General features: G+C 41.3%; 1 protein-coding gene across 9 annotated transcripts in view; it reads right to left on the reverse strand.

Moving 5' to 3' along the window:
• Positions 1-1,378: 1,378 nt before the first annotated feature.
• The window catches only part of DLG2 (discs large MAGUK scaffold protein 2), an 857,148-nt gene continuing 834,948 nt past the window's right edge, over positions 1,379-23,578 (reverse strand). For all 9 annotated transcript variants that reach the window (XM_087868197.1, XM_087868200.1, XM_045815593.2 and 6 more), the window contains 6 exons: positions 19,319-19,369; positions 18,266-18,367; positions 15,478-15,650; positions 13,201-13,310; positions 8,027-8,118; positions 1,379-6,085 (listed from right to left, as the gene is read on the reverse strand). In XM_087868197.1, coding sequence (XP_087724323.1) covers positions 5,979-6,085; positions 8,027-8,118; positions 13,201-13,310; positions 15,478-15,650; positions 18,266-18,367; positions 19,319-19,369 — 635 coding nt within the window. In that variant the 3' untranslated portion in view covers positions 1,379-5,978. The remainder of the gene's footprint in view (positions 6,086-8,026; positions 8,119-13,200; positions 13,311-15,477; positions 15,651-18,265; positions 18,368-19,318; positions 19,370-23,578) is intronic.

Here is a 23,578-nt window from a genome sequence, read left to right on the forward strand (position 1 = left end):
GTTTTTAAAATAGTTACACTGAAGTTAAAGAGGGAAACAAAAAGTCAAAACCTACTTTAGCTTCCCCCACCCTGAGTAAACACACCCATTATTGGAGTGGATCTGGCTTTTGGGTAGTGCTACCACTCGTACAAAGCCTGGTGAGACTGTGTAAAGGTTAACAATTGAATAATTGTTGAAAGTTGAGGCGTGCAATGGGGTTGCAGCCTCAGTCAATGCCTTTCTTTCTTAAAAATTTTTGAAGACTATTTATTTGATACAGAGAGAGAGTGAGAGAGCACAAGCAAAGGGAGTGGTAAGGGAGAAGGAGAAACAGGCTCCCTGCTTAGCGGGGAGCCTGATGCGGGGCTTGATCCCAGGCCTCTAGGATCATGACCAGAGCTGAAGCAGACCTTTAACCCACTGAGCCATGCAGGTGCTCCCAGTCAATGCCCTCTTAGGCTGTCTCTGCTCACTGCTGCTGAGCCCTAGGGTCAGTGCCAGGACACCTGTTGGAGACTCCTGTGGGCCCCCAGTGATGGCCATGATGTTATGACCAAGTCTGGTTTCCCAGATGACTGATCTGATTATATAATAGTTTATGGTGAAGCAAAACATACTCCATAGCGATTGCTTTAATGGCAAACTTTGCTCTTTCCACAGGAGGAATTTGTTTTGGTCCTCCAGCTGTCAGACCTATGCTGTCTAAAAGTCAATATGACAAGGCATATGTTTCACCTGGTGGGAAGAATTTAGAATATTATCTGGCATATTCAGGTTCCTAAGCCTGATGTTTTTGGCATGTTCAGGTCTCTGGAGCTGGTACATTTTGTGGCCCAGGGTACATGAATAATGACATCTCCTCACCAATTTGTGCCTTTCTTTGCATTATAAATATTAGATAAGAAAAAAAATATTTTTCTCTATTCTTAGTATCTTCTGGAATCTCACAATTTTGAAACTGGGGAATAGATTTTTTTTTCCCCACATAATGTGAAGGTCTTTAAAAAACCTATCTTTTAATGCATTGTTCACTCTTGGCCAAATCCTGATGAAAAGCAGGCAAGATAGTAACCAAATAGTTAAAAATATGTGAAAGCACTACTCTGGGCTCCTCTCAGCACTGCCTGGGCTTCTCAGAGGAAACCTCCTCTAACTACACTTTAGCTCTGAAATCAGATACATTTGATAAAAATAGAAATGGATGATTCTATTCTTTATGAAGCAAGACAAATTATGCTTTGGGAGAAAATAATTTGCTATAAAGTATAAAATGTTTTAATATTTATATCTCGTAACAAAACCATGACATGTTTATAAACACTCTAGCAGGCATTTTTACAACGGGGCCACCGCTGACATCTAGAAACGCAATAAATATGCACAGACACACTGAGTATGAAATATACATCTCGATTTTATAATTGTGTGTGCTTTATTTTTTACACAAATGGAATGGAAGTGTCGAATATTTACACTTAACAGGAGTGTAAGCTGCGCAGTGTCTCTGTAAACTCCAGCCCAGGCAAGGAGAATTTCCCCCCTCCCTCCCACCCTGCACTACAGCTCGATGGAGAAACATCCTGTCAGAGAGAAGCACAAAACTGTCATATTGAAAGGATCTAACAGGTACAGCCTGGTGCACTCAGAATTTAAGACACACTTAGGAAATACAAATTCAGAAAGGAGAGAAGAAAAGTTTGCCATCCCATTGGGAGTCAGCCTTGCCATTTGGTTGTCTGTCCTCATGAGTTGCTAGGGAGATTCTGTATTCCACCTTGTAGGTGATCTTTGTCTAAATCATCCACCCATCTTAGCTTGTCCTCAGCTGCTACAAGAAACTGCACAGCTGTACAAGAAATGATTTCCAGAGCACAGTCTTCAGTGAGGAAGGATATTTACAGACTGGAGTGTGTGTGTGGGTTTCCATCCACATTCATTCATACCCAATGTAGTATGTGTATACATGATATACATACCACACAGACCATACATACACAGAACTAAAATGCATATTCCACAGCATTCTGGAGGGAGATCTCTGGCCAATCAGTTGCCAGCATGTCACTCCACATGCTTTCAGAGAAATGTCCCCTCTTTCCCCTGGGAGTGACAGATTATCATGATCAGCTTAGGAACTAGCCTGAGTCCTTGACTTTAATACTTTTGTAGGAATTTAGGCAGGACCAAAACAGGAAAAAAAGAGATGTTATTTCACCAGCGAGTCCATTCAATCTCACCAGAGCAATCACCAGCTGAAAAGCAGAGGGGGCTTCACATGAAAATGGAGGGGGGGGGAACTTATGAGTGGGAAAAAATGTCTCTCTCCAAAACAAGGTGATGGCATGGCTTCAATGAGAAGAAAGAGGTTTGCTGTCAGAATGATTTTGGGGCCAGAGTCTGCCTTTATAGAGAGGGAGTGTCCTCAGAGCCACAGGATGGTGCTGGGAGTGGGCTCACTTCGGACCAGCCTTCAGGCAGAGAGGCACCCAGGTGCCGCGGGGCCCAGAGCGCATGCATCGTCGCTGCCAGGGCAGCGGTGCAGGCTGGCTCGGTGAGGCGTGCTGGAGTGGGCTCCAGGCCAGGGCCTCACGCTCAGCTTTGCTTTCTGGGCTAAGTGAAACGGTGACCCACAGAAATTGTGTCATCGGTCCAGTGTATGGACTTGCTGTCTGAATCAGCCATGAGCCCTTATAGGATAGAAAAATTACGGAATGGGGTATGGAGAGGAGATGCTCAGAGGTGTGAGGGGGAGAGAAAGGACAGGAAAGGAGGGGAAAGGGGAACGAGAAGATAGGAGAGTGAAGGGGAGGGAGTAATGAGAGACTGCAGAAGGAAGGCAATGCTCGGGGAAGACAGGCCAGTAGGAGAAAAGGAGAGGTGCACAAAGAGAGAGATGGAATGAGATAGAAATGGAAGGGGGAGAGTAGAGGAAAAGAAGGAGGGAAAACCAGAGGTAAGAGCCACAGGAGGGGAAAGCTTTTCCCTGGCTCAGAGTCTGGAAGGGCTGGCAGTAGGATCTAAGACAGCTCACAGGCACCTGAGTGCGGCTTCTTAAAGATGGGCTCACTGAGCAGATGGAGCCAAGCCAAGAACTTGGGGCTTGGGGGTGGGGGTGGGGAGAGGCTGGCAAAGAAATGGCCAACAGATCCTGTGGGAGGAGAGCAAAAAACAAATGCCCCTGCAATTAGCAGACAAATGCGATTTTGATTTTGGTAAAGCTGAGACCCCCGTGGTGCTACACATTGTACCAGAGCATGAAAAATAGCACCAGTGACACGATCTGGCACTTTTCCGAAAGGGCCCAGCATGTGAAGGTGACATTGCGCCCCCAGCAAGCCTTCAGATTGGAGAGAGCTCCGGACAAAGTTTGCAGTGTTAGCACCAGTCTGGCCCCAGGCTCCAAGTGCATTTGCACCAGATGTAATCTGGGTAACTTTCCTGCCATATCCATACAATCATCAGATTTGCTGCAAAAATACACCAGTTCATTGGAGCCATAGAGACCTCAACATTGGGAAGCGCAAGACAACACAACAAATGGAGGTGTAAATTCTATAGGAAAAGACCCTCTCACCAATTAGCTTGGTGATTCTTCAAGCAAATATATATGTATATATATATTTATATAAATCTACATAAAAAAATCAGTGCAAATGCCAATTCTAATCTGGAAGCATCTACACTAGGAAAATAAATAATTATATTACTACAAAACCAAGGGTTGGTGGTTCAATTTGATTGTACTCAGCCACAGCAATACTTAATATTAAATGGAAAGCACATCACACGACCCGCGGAAACATCTACTCATTAATGACAGTCCTTTAAATAAATGGTTGCATGCTCAGTTGAGAAACCAAAGAAGTTATTATGGTGGCCTAAAAATAGAGCTGGGATCAGGAATGGCATTCTGGTGGCAGGAAACTTCTGGCAGCAATATTGATGAAAGTAGGCCCTGACCTGAAACTGACGAATTGCAGCCACGGACATATCTTTAAACGTTTTGAGTACTCTAAGGAAGTCCCCCAAATTTAACTTTCATCAGAGGGAAAATGCATTGCTAGCCCTTCCATTGGCAAAGGCAGCCTCAAGACTATAGGTAGATGCATAATTTTGCATTTCTGTGTTTGTTTTGGTGACTGCAGCGAGGCAGACAGTGGTAGTTAGTGTAAGATGAACAACACTTGGTTTTGGAAAGAGACCCTCATTCTGAGCTCTGATGATGTTCTTACTGTGAAGAAGCCCCATCACTGCTGATGGCTCTATCTCTCGCTCTCCCATCCCAGCCTGCATGCTGGTTTGCTGCACAGTGTGGCAGAATCCCTGCCAGGTCTGGATGTACCCCAGAAATAAGGCGATGGGGCTTAGTCTGGGCATGCATAGAACCCAGAGTTGAGTGGTTATTGAGATCACCAAAAAGTCTCTCTCTAAACACCGTGGGCACAAGCAACACTGATGTCATCATCAGCTCTAAAGTGGGATATAGGCTTCGGGAGGTTTTTTTTTAAATCATCATTATTGTAATTGCTAAAAAATAAACTTGGTCCAGGTGCAGCCCCCAAGAAAGGCAGTTCAATTGGTTGAGCTCAAAGTTGTTAATTGTCTTTCCTTGTGGTTCTCTTTGCCCTGTACATGGAAACAAAAGTCTGCACCTCTCACCCCCAAACATATACTTCTCTCTTCCTCAAAGAAATAGTGCTTCTTGGGACAAATCTCTCCATGGCTCGATACCATCTCTGGCTGTTATAAAACCCTCAGTTACTTGTGAAGCAGACAAAAAAAAAAAATGCGAAATCCTAATTACTCATGGTTGGCCAAAATACTAAATGATCCTTTGAGAACTGCATGTAAGTAACTAGGAACAAAGTTATTCAACTATTTGCATGGCAGGTCCAGGTTGTTTAATAAGGTAAAAGCAAAAACTTCCCTTTAGATCATTTGCACGAGTCTGACTCTGAAAGCCATCAGCTTAAAAATGCATTAACCAAATGTCTTCCAAAAATACCCACGAGGGCAACTCATTAAGGGATGTGCTCCATGAGAGTGTGTCACTAATATGGAAGGGAGATCATGGGAGGTAAGTGAGGGAGAAGTCTTTGTCAGACTTTGGAAGGAACTCAGATGCTCTTAATGGATCATTGGCAACAAAAGGGAGAGTGCAACTTTCAGTTCTTGAATTTGATCATCTGCTGATAGTGCATACATTTAGTCTTTCAATTAGTCTTTACAAAATATTTCACAAAACTTTTTTAACCTATAGAAATTCGTTTCTATACATTTAATATATTTTTATTGTATAAATTATTCTCATCTTTAGTGCCTTCTTTCAGTTTATAAATGGCAAAATAGACAATAAACAATCATAAAGCTAACCTCAGGTGGAATCCCCTCCTCTCAGTGAGGTCAGTCCTCCATACACTTGTGAATTTTATGAAATGCTCGTCTTTGTAGATGCCAGTCAAAGAAACTACACACTTATCCTTCCCTGATATTTTGCCATCTCCAAAAGGACTCTTTTCCTTTTTCCTTCTTTCTTTTGCTCGTTAAGAAATCAAAGAGTGTGCATAGTTATAAAATTCGAAGTGTACCAATTACAGATGTGGGTAATGGGAAGGTTGGTGAAGTTCAAGTGCTGGCAACTTTTCTTTAAAGCAAAAGACACAGAGAGCTCAGCAGCTAAATCAGCTCTGGACATCTGCTGGGGTGAGGAGGCTGCCCATCTTTTGGGCAGAAAGCCTGTCAGAGGTTCATCCCTACACCTGGCACTTTGAGCAAACCAAAGCCTTCCTGCATACTGCAATGTCTTTTCTGTCCCACCCTGTGGCCCCTCTGTTTCCTTCATGGCTTCACACAGTTTGTGTTGTACATTCATAAGAATTCACATTGACTGCAAAAACATAAATGCAACAAAAACATAAAAGCCTCCAAGTAGTATATTATATATATTTTGTTCTTCTAAATGCTCTTCTGTCATTGTCGGAGGTGCAGTAGCTAATTTATAACTTTTCCTTTGAGGGAATCCAGATGAAAGGCCCAGACTGCTCTTCAATAACAAGCTTGCATTGATTATATATATCTTCTAAGGTGTCTCCTTGGACAATAGCTAGAACAAGAGCAAACATGCCAGAGTTAGGAATCATTCTCTGCTTGGTGAAGAACAGTCATCAATCACACAGCAGAAGCTCAAACCAGTGACGGACGAACTCATCTGGAAGCTTCATATTACTTTTCATTAGTAAGAAAGAAAAAGTGGGAAATTTACTTAAGCAAGGTCACATCAGTGATTAAGAGGAAAAAAAAAATGCTTTCAATGCCTGTCCTGGATCGGACACCCCAGTCCTGGAAATGCATCCCAGTCTTTCTACCTTCTATATGTCTGTCTGTGGTTCTGGACAACGAATCATTTATATATTTAAATTTTATGGGTGCCTACTCTGGGCCAGGCACCGGGCTAGGCATTGATCAATTTTCAGATCAAGATCTCCCTGCTTAGCAAAGAACGCTGGCCTTTTATTCTATATACTGTATTTACCTTGGCATGTGCAGAAATTTAGACATTTCCGACATAGAGGAAATAATAAGGTTGTGGAGGCAACTTGAGTTAACCACTCCAACCCCCAAACCCTTAGTAGGAAACCCCACTCATTCTCCAAGTAATCTGCTAAATTGATATTTTGCCACAACAGGACTGCTCTCATTGAGAATGCCTTATGGCAGCTACTTCTAAGAAACATAAATAAGAGGAAATATAAACAAACAGCTACCCTGTGAATTACCCAGAACACCAAGTCACCTGAAGCAAATTTAAGTATACTTCATAATCTCCTCTGAACTAAAGTTAGCTTACAGAGAGATCTCCAAAACAGGTCAGTATCATCTACAGGACATGAGGGATTAACAATGAATTGCTACTAAAACATAGTTTAGATCTTTGAAAACAACCCTGAGAATGTACTGATTACTGTATTTTATTTCTGAGTGTGAACCACCAGTCAAAATGTGCATAACTGTGATTTGATGTTTATACCTGGATGTTCTTTTAGGATAAAACATGACTCATACATTTATTATGGATCACAATTTTACTTAAGATTACCCGGCTCAACATACCTGCAAACTGCTAAGCCACTGGCATTTTCGTATTCTGAGTAAGACAAATGGTAAAGCATCTAACTTCTCATAAGGAAATTCAGGAGGAAATTTCTTGCTGTTAAACCACCGGTGTAAGGCAATGTCCACCCAGTTTGATTACTCTTTGCATTTGATCAGTGTATCATGAACGTGGGTAAGAATAGAGAACCCGGTATACCTGGGGCAAGAAAATCTTCCTCTATTCCCCATACTTCATGTTTCCAAGGAAATATTTAAAAAGAAAAGCAAAGTTTTGCCCTGGGACTTCAGATGGAATCAATGGAAACACAGGGAAGTGTTTCAGCATCTTGTTCAATCGCTGCTAAGGGGCGCAGACCTGCCCGTCACTGAAGCAGAGAATGGAGCCCTGAGACTGCTTCTCACGAGGCAACGCTCTGGCTGTTTCCTAATTGAACCCTAATGGTTTCTTTTTGAAGTTTTCTGATGATATCACGGAGGTAGTTTAATGCCTAAAATCTTCTTTCTTCTTTTATTTTTTTTTAAGAGAGGGAGAGAAGGGGGTGGGGCAGAGAGATTTCCAAGCAGGCTCCATGCCCAGCGCAGAGCCTGATCCCGGGACCCTGATATTTGACCTGAGCCCAAATCAAGAGTTGGACACTTAACCGACTGAGCCACACGGGTGCCCTACCTGCAATCTTAATAGCAGCAGTAGCTCAGTGCCAACTGTGGCTCATGCTTTTGCACAGGGCCAGTGGGAACCTAGAGCTGGCTGTGGCTGAATCCAGAGAAGACAGAACCCAGAGTTCTCGATCAGATAGGAAAAGCAGAGGGAAGTTAGGGTTTCTCAGTGGGAAGGTTTTAGGGCCCAGCTATACCAGGCCCAGAGCCTTCCCTAATGCTAAATGTCAGACAGTTGATCCTTTCTCCGCAGTACAAGGGTAAATGAACTTACCTGTAAAATATTCTCCAAATTCTTGTTCTAGCTTAATTGCACGATCATAGGTTTTCTTGGCTTGTTCCTCTGTTAGACGCTTATTCATCTCCCTGGGAAAATGAGGGTTTGATATTAGAACACACAGGGAATGTGCCAAATCCTGGAAAATTAAAATGTGTGGCGAAAACGAATCCTGCAGGAAGCACGGTGTAATCTTACTAGTGGCTTCCTAGTCCTTATTTGGGACTCTTCTTTGCTGGAATAGTTTCAGCAACAAGGACCCCCTTCCAGAGGGCAGTCTCTTGGTTCCACACTGGATTGATGCAGAACGGGTCTCGTTATGACTTCCAGTCACTGGTCCCTGTTCCGTCTTCTGCAGTCACACAGAGGAAGACTAAACCTCTTTCCTCCATGACAGGCACTGGGGTCTTCAAATCAAGTGCTCATATGTCCCTTGAGGCTACTATGCATTCAGAATAAACTGTCCTACTTCCTTCATCTTTTCTTTCATTGGACATGATTCCCAAATCCTAACCTTCCTGGTTATCCTTCCTTGGACTTTGTCTTAGACTATCCTGACCTCTCTTAAACGTGGCACGTAGATTCGAATGAAATCTTCTAGGGGTGGTTAGAGGTGGGGAGAAGAGATAGAGAGAAGGGAGGGGACATCATCACATTTTGTACCTCATCACATCTGAGAGAACTAGACTTGACTGTTGGTAGGTCCTGCTCTCCTAGAAACCTTTGAGTTCTCCACTCCCCATCCTCCCCATGGGCTGCTGTTCATCTTTAGTGTGTAGTAGGAAATATGTGGAGTGGAGAAACAGAAAGTGCTTCCCGAGAATTATGGAAAATGTGACAGGCTCCTTAGGCATGTGCATCTTTCAGGCTGAAGGGGCATTCTGCGGCTCTCCCTGCTCAACTTCTGCATAGAGTGAGGCATATCTGCAGCAACAAGAGCCCTGAACTTCATCTGTTTTTTTTTTAATTTACTTATTTATCTGAGAGCGAGAAATCGCACGAGCAGGAGGAGGGGCGGCAGACTCCCCATTGAGTGCGGAGCGATCCCAGGACCCTGAGATCATGACCTAAGTGGAAACCAAGAGTTGGATGCTTAACCAATGGAGCCACCCAGGCACCCTGAACTTCATCTGCTTTTATAATCAAATGGTATTAGAAGGATTGGCTGAGGGAGGAGGGAATAAATCCACAGACAGAGAATGTAACAATAGAACATGCTGGGACCAAAATATTTTCAAACAGATTATAAGCAATTAACCTCCATAGCAAATAAGGATAGAGGATCTTGGTAAGAGTCTCCAATGTTGACTTGGTTTTGTTGTTCTTATAGGAGAATGGGCTATAAAGGAATTATGCCTCTGTCCCTTTCCTTCTGTTAGTCTGTCAACTCTTGGTGTATATAAGTGCTGCTTAATCATTGTAAGATTATTTAAATCCAACCTCAAGCACAAACTGAGTGGGAAGGAAATGGAAAATAATCCAATCTACTGATTCCTAACCAGGGGCAGTTTCATCTTCCCATGTCCTCTAGGTGGTAAAATTTTTTGCCTACCAAACAAACTGTACTTCTTAAATAAAAATTATATTGTCTTCTCATTTTTGCTTAATCAAAGACATTTTATTAATCAAAGACTGACAATCCTTGCCTCTAATCATCATATGAATAGCAGTGTGGCTGCACTGGGCTGATAAAAGTCTAGCCAAGGGCAGAGGAATTTTGGTTGGCCCACTGGGATCCATCACAGGGGCACGCAGAATATTGAAAGCATTGCTGCTTTTGACTGCCCCTGAGGAAGCCAGAGACTGGGGTCTGGGACATGTGGCCTTATAGCATGTCACTGCAGCCTGAAGTAGTAAAGGGACTTGAGAAGGTAAAAGAGTAAATCTGATATCAGAACTCAAAGTTTGGGGTTCTTTTAAAACCAACTATTAGTCAAACAGAATTTCCATTACACCAAAACTTTCCCAAGGGGCTTTTTTGGAAAAAAATTAAAAAACTGAAGTCAGGCATTAATATGATTCTTGACATGATCTGATGGCTGCAACAGAAAAAAAAAAGGAATCTCCTGAACTCTTGATGTTGAGATAAACTCATCTTGTCCTGAGGGATAGTCTCCATGATTCTCCCCATAAATAGCACTAGTCCTAGAAGCTGTGAGTGGATGTCACCCTTGGATCCAGAAGATGCTGGGCTAAACCCAGGGATATCCTTCAAAGAAAGACAGGGTTTTGTTCCAGATGTCAAGAAATCATGTGGCTCTGGATCTTCTTTGACTTCCCCGGCTCAGGCTAGCCTGTGTTCTCTCAATTCCCTTTGCTCTTACTGTAGCCATCACTGAATTTCCATTTTTATGCTCTAACATCTCATCTTTTATGTCCTTTGTCTCCTTGCCTAATCTGTGAGTTCACTGAAGGTGGAGACCGGGGTTTGTTCATCGGCATGTGTCATGGAGCCTGGCTCAAGAATTACTGTTGAATGACTGACTGAATGAATGAATGGAGGACTAGACAAATCGACAAGATTATGATACAACTGAAGACAGAAGAAAACATGGGCCACCGTGGGAGCAAGAAGGTAAAAGCAGATTGGGGTTGGCAAGGTCAAGAGACAGGGGAAACCTTCCCACTGCCATGGGGTGGGGGTGAGGAACAGAGATCACGCGGTGGCACACTGTAAAAAGAATATCCCTTTTATCCACAGCCTTGATTTTATGCTCCTCTGAAGAGTCAGCTATGTATGTGCTAATAAGCTCTGTGGTTTGATGTGGATGATGCACTTGAGAAATAATGTGTGTGATGATGTATCAATGTCTAAATGTGACAGCTGCCATGCTTTTGTTCCAGTTGACCTAGCATTCACTCCTCCCCCGGGGAATGGGCAATTCATGCCAGCTTTGCTCCTGAAGTAAAACCCTTGGAAAAGAGGGAACTGGAAAGTAAACACCCAGCATTTAATAATAAGATCCCATTAGTTTGAATGTCACCATTATTGCACTCGAGACTCATGAATATGGCTGCAGCAAATTATGTCAGATTCACGGTACTCATTGTGGAATCCAGCCATCGGTAGGTTTAATTTTCCTTGGTGACAAGTGGCTGTGACAGTGCCCTGAGGCAAAACTAAATAAGTCATCTCATAGTTGTGGAAGGAAGGAGACCTTCTCCTACTGAGCACCAGATGGGAATGTCTCCCAATATCACACTGAAGCAAATGTACAACTGCTGTGTCTCCCTCAGGCCTCACTTCCCTGGGAAGCCATTTATCCCCCTGAGTATTTATGATGTGAAAACTTATTCTTCTATTTCTGAAACAGGCCTTTAAGATGCTGTTCCCAGGAGGTGAGGGCCATTTTTCTATTCTTCTTCTTCATCTTAGCATTGCTAATAATATTTATGAGGCTCTTTACAGATTATAAATCACTTTTACGTAATGAAATTTGTGGTTGCTTAATTTACTCTGTGCACTACCCAACATCGTATCATAGATGAGGAGAGATTTCAAGCATGCTCTCAGGGATAATACTATCAAGAACCAGTATTTTATCATCAACACATAATTTTTTCCATGTGCCAACTCTCGGCAAAGCTGCTTGACATTATAATTTAACACCTAAATTCTCAGGGCAGAAGGTACTGTCAGTGACCTCTTGATTTTATTTTTTCATCCTGGTAAGAACCTTTGTCCATCTTTTATTTATGGGAACATGTTCTGCTTTTAAGACACCTCTCTGGCAATTTCCCCAGAGACTGACTATGTATTTAACTTAATTCTCTTAGGCTGCAATTCAAGCTGTTGCAGCTTGCTCTGTTTTTTCACTCCTAGACAAGACGTGGAACAAGGCTGATCCCGTCTGCAAGTAACTATTTCATTTCCGGGATTAAGTAATTTCCTTCTCTTTGGTTTTTCCACGTACATTGTTTTCCAGTATTCTGTGGCTCGCTTCTGAACCCTGTCAAACCCTCTAAGATCTTGAGGCCCAAATGGAGGCACGTTTGAGCAAAGCTCTTGCCAATAGACACACCGGCATTATCTCTTGTGACCTCTTGGAAAAAGGTACTTAACGTGCTTTGTGATGATAAAATAGTTTTCTTCTTTTTATAATGAAGTAATTTGAAATTTTTTGCACTTATTGTAGCTACTTTTTATTGAGTGATTACTATATGCCAAAGACCATATGGGGAGCTTTGTATTCATGATCATGTTTAACCTTTATACCATCTGTGAGGTAGGTATTATTAATGTGCCTAGTTTAAAGGAGAGGAACTAAATCTCAGGGAGGTCAAGCAATTTGCCTGCGGGGACATAACTGATCAGACGAAGGGAAAGGGGAAGGGAAAGGGAAAAACCAAATCTAGCCTGACCAGTTTTCAAGTCCCTGCTTTTCGGCTACTGCAGCCTAATGTTTGTATGGGAGGTGTCTAGAAAGCAATGCCAACAATTTCTAACAAATTGCTACTGAAAATATGTTACTTTATAGTTGGTTGTGAATATTTGACCAATTTGTTTAGTGATTTTTAAAGGAAGCTATTTTGCAAGTCCTCTGAAAAATAAAAAGAACCACAAAAAAATCCGAGTCCTACATTTTTGCCTTATTCATAAACGTGCGCTGGTATGGAGCTGTTGGTTTAAGTTATAGATGTGTTACTGCCATGTCACCAAGGATAGCGGTCTACATACATGAGGTTTTCATTAAGGAACAGAAGAATTCTATGCTAGAACTAAATGAGATGTCAGTAGAAAGAGTCTAAAATATTGTCTGCTCCGTCTACAAAAACCCACTTGTTTAAAAAGATTTACTAATGGAGCTGCTTTCAGAAGAAAAAGACAAGCAAAGATGATTGCTTCCTATCATCTGAAAACCAAACCAAACCAACTACCTTCATAACAACAAAACAAAACAAAACAAAACAAAACAAAACAAAACACACACGAACACACACATACAAAACAACTTGTGAAATGAACATAAAAATCAAGAAACATTAGTGAAGACGTTAGGGAATTACTGACATCAGGTCTCTAGCGGTTCAAAAACACTTTCATATATTTTTTCAAAAAGGAAATGCTTCAAAAAATCAACAACGGCACTTCTGACTTCTAAGCACTTATGACCGAGAGCTGTCAGCACTTGGCTCTATCACATGGACAGCCTCCCGAGTCCTCCACTTACATCAGAGGTTCCAGAGATTTGGGCTTAATGAAGATGGCAATGGGATAGAGCTGGGCAACTTGCAACCGCTTGATAGCATTTCCTGACACGTCAAGTATACAGTGTTTGCCCTGGTAGAAAGAGAAGAAAAATATGGAGTTAATCCAGAAAGAGTGATCATAATCCAACCAAAACAAACAAACAAACAAAACAAAACAAAACAAAACAAAAAAATGGAAGTGTGTTTTTCGAGGAAAGTAAAGGGTACTGAATTTCTAAAGGTTGACAAAGGATCGTTTCAAAGCATAAAAAAAAGTCGATATTCAGGGTCACCACTGAATGCTTTTGATAACTCATATTTATTACTCCCTTACTAAGTGCCTGCCACTGCGATAGAGAATTTACATGTCTTACCTCAGCTTAATTTTCTTAAATAAATACCTGACATTTTGCACAAAGAAGATATGTAGCCTTATGTAATGTGATTGGGTCCACACTCATGAAGCTCTCTAAACTATCTCTGAAGATAATTGGGTCCACACTCATGAAGCTCTCTAAACTATCTCTGAAGATAAACAAGAAATCCCCAAATCTATGAGGTAGGTATTATCAGCCACATTTTATAGAAGATAAGACTAAGGCTTAGAAATAATATGTAACTTGCTTAGTCTCAGTGCTAGAAGAACTCAAACCCAAGTCTTGAACACTGACAGAATTGTCTGTTGGAATAAATAGACACCTCATTGTCTCACCCTGACCAATGTTAAATCTGGAGGAGTGGTAATCATGTGCATTTGGAACAATTCCATAAATATTTGTTGAGCGCTTATATGTATCCTGCTCTGGATATGCTCAGTCCTGCGTAGCTGAGGATGGATACAAAAAGAGTTTCCTTCAATATTACATCTCAAGTGCTGAGAGAGTGTATGGCACAGTGTATGTAAATTTGTTTGTTACATGAAAACCCTATTACATATAGCACACCTCATTTAACTGGGCTTCCACTGCAATGAGTGCTCAGAGCAAGGAGTTGCTTTGTAAAGTATTTCAGGAAAAGTAGATACATTTGGCAAACATCATATTCTAACTCCTGGGGAGAAATGGCCTTATTACCCTGAGGCCAGAAGAACTTTAGAAAAGAAGAGAAAAAGCATATTGTACAGATAGGAACAGTCCTAAATGAATAATAGGGAATTAAAAACTTTCTATAATGCCCACGTGAAAACAAAGAGACTCTAGTGAATACTTGAGCTCTTATAGGAGAAACATACTAAAATGGTTCAAACCCTATATCACTTAAGCCATAAATTCCAAGTTTGCTCTCTGTGAAATGCAACAGCTAAAAAGAATGTCTAAATGCTGTTTGATTATTCACTGTCCAGAACATAACTTATATTAGGTTATATTTACATGTTCAAAGGGGAGAATAGATGCAATCATCGAGGAAACTGATTTGAAACAACATGATACAGCTCACAGAACCTAACTTTTGAGAGAGAGGAAGAGATGCAGCTTACTGTATTCTCAGATAGACATTAAAAGTTTTTTTCTAATTTTTTACCAGTACATCAAAAGGCTATGTCAAATCACATCAAATCAACCCAACAAATATTAATTATATAACAAATAGGATTGACTCTTCACTCTTATCTTTTCTCCCATGAAATTGGTCCTCTGTATTGACAGGAGATCAGGATCTCTCTATAGGCAGATCTTAAAGCCACACTCAAGTGCCTTCCTATCCTGTTCTCTCTTGAACATTCTCTTCTTTTCCACACCCTTGAAATTATCAACGGGAAGGGAATGGCAGTGTTCACACCTCCTCTAAGCTGGAATTTCTGTCAGCTGTAGGCTAGGCCCTAGTCTCTTCATCTATCTACCCTCCATTATGTGGGTACAAAGTCTTCAGGGAGATAAAATGTAACTCCTGCTAACAAAAAGAATTGAGGACCCCGATTTAAACAACTGAGAGCAATAAAGCTTCCTTAATAAATTCAATGTTGTTTACTGGGGCCAAAGATAAGTGAGTTAAGGACAAAGTGAATCTCCATGAACTTCAAGCTGTTAAGTGCCTTTAGGTTTATAACCCCCACCTCCCCACAAGTTGGTCAGCATACCTTATTGAGATTAGAACAAAGATTAATGACCTTGGTCTAAAGTCATTCTCAGCTTAGAGGTCTTAAAAGGAATATTTAATCAAAATTTACAACTGCAATCGGGAAAGAGTAATGACAAAAAATGCAGTTTGTCACCCAGGAACCTTCTTTAGGGGAGGTATAAGATGATTGGTGGACATACCCTTTCTGCTACGAATCTCACAGACTGCACACTGGTTCCATATAAGTTGTCATTGTACTGGCCAGCTTCTATAAACTTGTGCTCTTGGATATCTTTCTCCATTTGCTCTCTGGAAATGACAAAGTGATAGTCTCTGCCATCCACCTCATACTCGCGCTTCGGCCTCGTAGTATCTTTATAAAACAAAAATAATAAAATTAAGGTAATTTATATTCATAGACAGCCTGTACACCTCTTCTCTTCACCATACCCTCAACATAGATATACAAAAATATGTAATATGGAGGACCATTACATAGTAAGAGGTACCTGTTAGCCTTCCACTGTAAGCAACTACAAAACTTGACAAGGTGTAGGGAACAGCCATTGTCAGGCATCAGACAACAGGCAGCCCAGGGCTGTGACCTTAAGACTGGAGAAACACACGAGGGGAACTCTACCTTCACTCCACCTCCATTTCCAAGTGGACGGTCTAGAGGTTATTTAGTGCTAGGAGACTCTACAGTAGAACTGGGTATTTGGTTAAGAACATGGAAAGGCTACAATTTAACATTTTATTTTATATTTTTTTAGAGAGGGAGGCAGGGGGAGGGGCAGGTTCCATGTCTAGCAAGGAGCCCAATGTGGGGCTGGATCTCACAACCCTGAGATCATGAGGTGAGCCAACATTCAAGAGTCAGTTGCTTAAGTGACTGAGTGGAAGGGCTACAGTTTAGAAGGTTACTCTAGTTTTATTCTAGACCCACCTTCACAAAGTGTAAAACCAAGTCAGAACTGAAGAAGCTGATTTGCCAGTAAATTATTACCAGCCAGAACAAAAACATAATGTTCTATAAAGAAAGATAACCAAATCCAGGGTCTCAATTAAGTACTGTCACAATGTCAGTACGCAATAAAAGATTATGGGACAAGCAAAACAGCAAGAAAATGTGTCATAAACAGGAGGAAAAAAAGGACAAACAGTAAAAATATATTCAGGGATTTGAAAGATGTGAAATGAGATCTTTACAGGTAAGGTGGGACTAGAAGTCATCAACTCTAACCATGGTTAGAGATGACTGAAGCTCTTAGTAAGAAGAGAAGAGAAAGCAATCCTATCAGTATAAATAAAAGATGTTAAAATATTTCCAATCTTTCACTCGATACTCTTTTCCTAGGAATCTATCTTAAAAAAATTATCAAAGCTTCAGATAAAGTTTTATCCTTAAAGATGTTCATTATATTAATTTATAAATTAAAAATAATAATTATCACATGATTAAATTATACTTCAATTATAATTCGTAAGAGTGAAAAGGAGAGACAACCCAAAATACCCATAAACAAGGAATGATTATGATGTAATAATCATTTAAAATATTTACATAAAAATTGAAATAACGTTAAGCCAAAACAATTCTATGTATCCAATATGTACCCAATCAGAGGAGAAAATGAAGAAAAGAAGGAATAGGTGAAAATCTAGGAAAATATTAACAATGATTTATCTCTGGATACTCTGAAAGTCTGTATATTTTTTATTTTCTCGCTGAACTTTCTTTTTAGCATTTTCCAGGTTTTGTACAATGAACATATATTGAGTATCATAAAATAGTGCTATTAATTAAAACAAAAGAAAAAGTTCAAGGTGGAGGGGAAAGTGGGAATGGCAATTAAGGACTGTCTGGGTTTTTTTCTTTCCAAAGTGGAGGAAAGCACTGGAGACTGCTATGAATGGAGAAGGGTTTGACTTGATCATTTCTGTCTGGAGTCTTTCTCAAGATAGGTTCTTCGGCAGGATCTCTTTCCAGAGTCCTTGCTGGGAACCGTTTCATGAGCTACAGCAATCACCCTAGTTCCCCTCTGTTTCTGTACTTGCACACATGTGATTCCTGCTATTCCTAGGTATTCTGGGTGACATCTGCAGTGCTGAATGTAGGAGACACCTGAAAGCATAAAGCTTCAAAAATATCCATTGAGAAAGAAGTATTTGTTGGGATAGATTTAAGAGCTCAACTGAAATTTCCTCGGAGTTGGGGGGTGTGTGTCTGTTTAAACACACACACACACACACACACACACACACACACACACACACACCAGAAGCAGAAGGCCTCCACGCATTTTTGTGCGATGCCATGGGAGTAAGGGGTGAATGGGAAGGTGTGGTATGCATGGGAGGCAGAGCCGATAGACTCTTATGGGGCTACACTCAGTGGGACCAGGAGACTGGGTGATCGTCCATCAGGACAAGAGAGCAGATTAAAATCTGTGATGGCCTAGAGGATAGATGAAAATTTTACACGCCTTCTTGTCTTCATCATCTCAAATCCCAGCACTGTCATCACCCATGGAAAAGGCTGTTTTGTTTTGGGATTGACATGTGGCCCTAAGTCATCTGAGATGATTTTTAATACGTGGCTTTGTCTCTGATCTCTCTTATTCTATGGGAAAAGATGCTTCAGTGGCATTTCAATCAATTTGTAAGAACATCCTGATGCCTATCAATAATTCTATGCTATTTTAAAGGCTATGAGTTACAGAGAAAGGATTCATCCTGCCTTCTGGGGGACCACAGTTAGTTTGGAGAAAATAGTATGCTCACTAAATAGAAAACAATACACAGCAGCACTGATGAAAGTGTTAAGCAGAGAAAATTAAATAAGATGCTCAGATTAAAAAAAATGTTTGGATAATAGGTAACTGATAGTTTTTGAATCACTGGAGAGACCATTGAGGAACAGAATTACACTTTATCATCTCAAAGGAGGGGAGCCTTTCTTCTAGCAAAAAGAGAAAGGATACTTACGAGGCACACAGGAGCCAAATTTGTCCGGGAATTCAGATATCAAGTCGTCATTGATCCGATCCTTCATGGGGCCCAGGATAATCACTGGCCGGGTATAGTTTACTGCAGAGAGGGAAGGGAAGATGCAAATGAGGGGAAAGACGTGGACAGGATTGCACAACTGCTCTGCCTAGGTGAGTCTTAAGGCGAATTACCAAACAGAACCAGTGAGGGTGTTACTTCATTGGTTGCCCATACAGTCCAGCAGGAGAAATTGATGTTTAACCCTCGGTATGTTGGCTGTGCCTACTTTCTGGAATTTACCAGTAGGAAAAAGCAACTGCAGTGTCTTTCAGTGAAAAGAAACGTTTGGAGGGGTTTTGCTTACTCTTAGGTTATGCCTACACAATGTCAAAACAACTGCTGAATTTAGTCAATTGAGTGGGAGAAAAAAGATTCCAAAGCAGCTATCTGGCCATTGTTTAGATAATGACTTTAAGAAGTAATTGTTAGTATAATGACACCTTATGTTTTTATAATTTCTTTTCCTTAGATCAAAATGCTCCCTATTCTCTGCTAGGGTTTTCCCAATTCCTTTGTAACAGGAAGGTAGAAGGAACTCTAAAATCCATTTGGTACAACTCTTCCTCCGATGCTTGAATCTTCTCTGAAATATCCTTGTCAATAGCCATTAGCCTCTGTATAAATGCCTCCCAGAGAAAGAAATGAAGCAGCCCAGAGGATGGCTTGTATTTTAGGACAGATCTGCTAGAAAACCTTTCTCAATACTGAGGTATCCGTCTCCCAGGAGATTTTATTCATTTGTCCTGTGCGTGGGGTTCTTTAATGATTTGCCGGTGCTCCTTCCACTCAGGACCACTCATCTGGAGGGCTACCCCTTTCTCCTGGGAGCTGACCCTGCCCATGCTTAGCAGGTAAGTTGTTCGTGCCAAAGACAGAGCAGAGTCTGGTCTGGGGACAGTGGGGTATAGCAGAGTTTATCCTCCTTAGTCCTTAACGGTGTCAGCTGATATGGCCTGGAAATCAGGAAACAGAGCATGCTGGGAAACTTACTTTCCTGCCTTGTGACAGGCTCATAAGAAAGAATGAAGTCTTCTTGCCCTCCTGAGAAGAGAAGAAAGGAAAATTACAGTGAACTAATAACCAGTCATATCCCACAGATCCCAGCTACAAGCCCTGCTCTGAAACACAGGAAACAGACACAGTTCAGGGTTCATTTTTCTTGCTCGCTCTCCTTGAGTCATTCCCCAAATCCCTCCATCCTCATAAAACTCTTTAGCACTATGATAGTATCAGGTTCTCAATGGTTATAACTGTAAGTCATGACGAGAGGCTAGCTACTTGCAATTCAGCAGGGCAGTGACCTATGAGACTGCCTTCTGTCTGACACTGAGAAGTGGAGCCCCTATTACTTACACTTAAAATGAAACCATTCAGTTCAAGGAGAGGGTCCATCCCATAGTTTGCTGCCACATCATTCCGAATTTCTGGACCTTTTATTTCATCTTCTATTTTATTCCCCAAAGAAGCACATTGTCCAAAAGCAAGTGTCTGCTTGGTTCATTTATGTTACAAAAACTTCATCAGCATATACCACAGGACACTGGAGATTTTATTCTAATGTTAACTCATCAGGAAAATGCTTGGTCAGTTCAAGAAGATAAAAAATTTGAGAAGGACCCTAAATCACTGATCAGAATTGCTGCTAAATCTAGCCTTCAAACTTTGGAAAGAGAACTGAGGAAGACAATGCAGTAAAAGTGTCAGCCCCTCCAGTGACATTTACTACAAGCCTGATTCACAGAGGGCCTCCAGTCAACAGATAAACATGGTAAGTTAATTGGTTTTAGGCAATTACTTTTTCAAACATCTCTTTTACCCAGCTCATGAACTGGGCACAAGATTAGCCTGATTCAGCTGTGAACTCAGAGGATCTACTCTTTCTTTGCATTAGGTCCAGGACTGACTGTGTTTTGGTAGGGAAATAGCTTAGGGGTATTGGAAAGGACTTCCTGTATGCTGTTCTACAGAGCAGTGTTATAGGAGGTAGTATTTCATGAAACCAAAGGTCAACACAACTTGTTGCTTTCTCTGCTCATCCCCCTTGAAAACCATTCCATCTGCCAATGTGCTCCTCCTTTAACAGGTAGTACCAGGAAAGGTGAGTTAATTTCATAAAAGGTGTTAATATTACAGACAGTTTTGATCATGAGAACGAATTTGGGGACATGAGGCAATATATGGATAAAGCTGTGAAGTACAGATGTCTTCCCCGGAGACCAGGTAGCTGGCATGGGGTAGGGTGAGTGTCTTACTTTTTCAAGTGTGAGAAATGGCCCCAGGCCCAAGTCACAACTCTCCTCACCCTTAACACAGGCTTACTCTGAGAATGGCCCTGCTAGGCTAAGCTACTTCCTCATGGCATAGAGAATGAGTCTTGATGTTCCTTCTCAGTGACATCTACTCATGGCTGCTCCAAGAATGTTCAGGGACTTTTCTTTCATCTGGGCAGGGGTTTAGTATGTGAGGAGTCGGATTCACAATTGGTTTTGGCTTTTTTTTTTAATTTGGGAAAATATATTTCCCTTTTAATAAACTAAACAGCTGAAATTTACAGAGTCTAGGCCAAAAAATAATGAAGGTGACTGACGACTAAGATCCACAGTTATCTAAAGCCTGAGATATGTAGAGGTCATAGGAACTCAGAAGGTAAGCATGGAAATGGCTGGGGACAAAGTATAGCTTTAGGGGTAGAAACATGGCTGACTAGTACTGTAGTATTTGACTAACTTCACAGGGAAACCTTTATGGACTGACTAAGAATCCTGAGCACAGGCTAACAAAGGTTTTAAACATCAGGAGACACTTATGCCTCTCTACTAGACTGGAGACTCCATAAAGGCGAGGACTGGCTTTCATTTACCATGGTGTCCCCAGTGCTTAACATAGAGAAATGTCTATGAATTTGCATTCTGATTTTAGTGGTAGGAAATGGGATGAGTAATGAGGCCAAAGATAGGTTTTCCTTTGTGTTTCTGTCTGTATGCTTTCACTTTGGGAAGTGTGGTTTTCTCTAAATAAATATAACACGTCATGTTCCCATAGGAATCTTTTTCCAATGTCCTTACAAATCATTCTGATGGGCTATTCTAAAGGCAAACCTTAAATAAGATATTTGGTGACAGTATGCTTCATTTGTGAGTCAGAAAACTAGGACAAAGCAACATAGCTTTGGTTAACTTTGTTGGAGAGTTCTGTAGTTCTTTTGTTTATCCATTGCTTTTGGGTTTACTTTCTAACTTAGAAAAGGCACTGGTTCTTGTTCAGAGCAGGAAGACTGGCAGATCGCAGTGGCAGCATCCTTATGTCAAGGCCCAACCCACTTCTCTAAAGACCCTGTGACAGTCAGGTACTGTGTTAGGGGTATCTGACCCGCAGGGGAGCTGTGGTGGATGGGATTATATCATAGCTGTGATCTCAGCACCTTAAGCCAATTTTTACTTTCAAGTTCGGGAATGAAATGCCCTATGGGTAAAGTGAAGGACACTAAGAGGAGGAGGGAAAAAAAGCCACAGCAAGAAGGAAAGATAATTCATGTCTGTATGGCTGTAAAGGGCTTTCACATCCATTGCTTTCTGTTTCTCATAGTCATTTCTGTTGAGGTAGGTGCTCTGATGATCCCCACTTTACAGATGAAGGAGCTGAGGCTAAGAGGTGTTAATGGGGCTTGTTTTCTCAGTCAGGAAGTAGTGGAGTCAAGATTTAAAACCACGTCTTTTTTGACTCCTTGCTGAGTAGATGGCAAGAGATGGAGAATTTTCTGATGGGGTTGGGATGTAGGGGCAGACCTTACCAATGAACAAAGAATGGGTGGCAGAGATAGAAGCTGAACCCAGGGCCGAGTCATTGGGAGGCCAGAAGGGGCTCCATCTGTAAGCACCTACTGTTTTTTTTTTTGTGGTTTTTTTTTTTAAATGCTGCTGTGTCATCTCCATACAAGAGTCATCCTTCGTAGTTTTTCTATTTTTTGCTCAGGAGGTGTTGGCACTTAGAAATAACAGCTGACAAAAAGGTACAAATTATTGCTTGGTCTTGTTTTGGCAAGTGCATGGCTGGAAGTGGGAGAGCAGCACAGTGCTGGGTGCAGACAGCTGCAGCTGTGGGAGAGTTAGCAGAAGCCTCTGCCAACAGTCTCCACGAGACCCTGTCTGAACTGGAAGCAAGTCACAATAGGGAGGATTCAGAGGAAGACCCCCATACGTTCAGATGATAGAGAAAAGCAACTTGGTGTTCTTTAGGAATTTTTGGAAACTAGAAAAGAGAGAGAAGGGAAGGGAAGCCCAGGGCAGTACATTTAATGTTCTAAATGTATTGTTCAGTGCCTGCATTGGGTGATGGGTGATTCTTAAGAAGAAATTAGGTTCTTACAGGCACAGAATGTTAGCTCTAAGAAAGGGCTTGGAGATCATGGTGTTCATAGATGGTGAATTTGTAGCACGTGGTGTCAATCCCCCATTCTATGCCGTTGGTGGGCACCACAGATTGATCACTGCCTACATTACAGCTGGGCCTCAATCCGGCCTCCATACTCTCCAAAACAATTCTTCTGGCAGCTATTACCCACTGGTCAGAGCTGGGATCTTGGTTCAAATCTGCTTGCCATCTGTGCTCTCACTCAATCTACTCAATTTACATAGGAGAGGCCTGAGGTTCAAGGTCACATAGTGAATTAGTGTTTCACTGTCTCCATAGGATGTTCAGAAGATTAAATCAGTTAATGTACATACAACTCTTAAAACCAGGCTTAGTGCACAGTTAAGGCTATATAAATATTTCTGCTTGTATTGATTCGATAGGTGGTATGGAATAGTTGAAAAGTACTAGATAAAACATGAGGAGGCTGGCATTACAAACTGTCTGGAAGAGTGACAATGTAGGGAATTCAGAAGCAAAATATCTCGATTAATCTGTCAGAGTGCCACCATATAGTGCAGCCTCTTGGAGCTTCAGCTTCCTCTTCTGTAAAATGGAGTATTAACATGAGACATATCTCAGTTTTGTTGCAGAAACCAAGTAAGAAAATAGATAATGAAAAATTGCTTTATAAAGGCTAGAGAACTCGAGAAAATACAAGGGCCATCCTTGAAGACAGTGAAGAAAGGAGAAGAATATGGACATTACTTTGACAAATTCCAATGGAAAAGTTTTGGGTCTCCTCTTATCAGCACTCAATTCCACTCAGATCGTTCCTTCAAGGTTCATGTTTTGAAACTCTTACTTAACTGATGAACACCAACAGCTTAGAAAGATAAT

Source organism: Ursus americanus, chromosome 16 (genome assembly GCF_024610735.1).
Source record: "Ursus americanus isolate L20-20 chromosome 16, mUrsAme1.1.p, whole genome shotgun sequence".
NCBI classification, from domain to species: Eukaryota; Metazoa; Chordata; class Mammalia; order Carnivora; family Ursidae; genus Ursus; species Ursus americanus.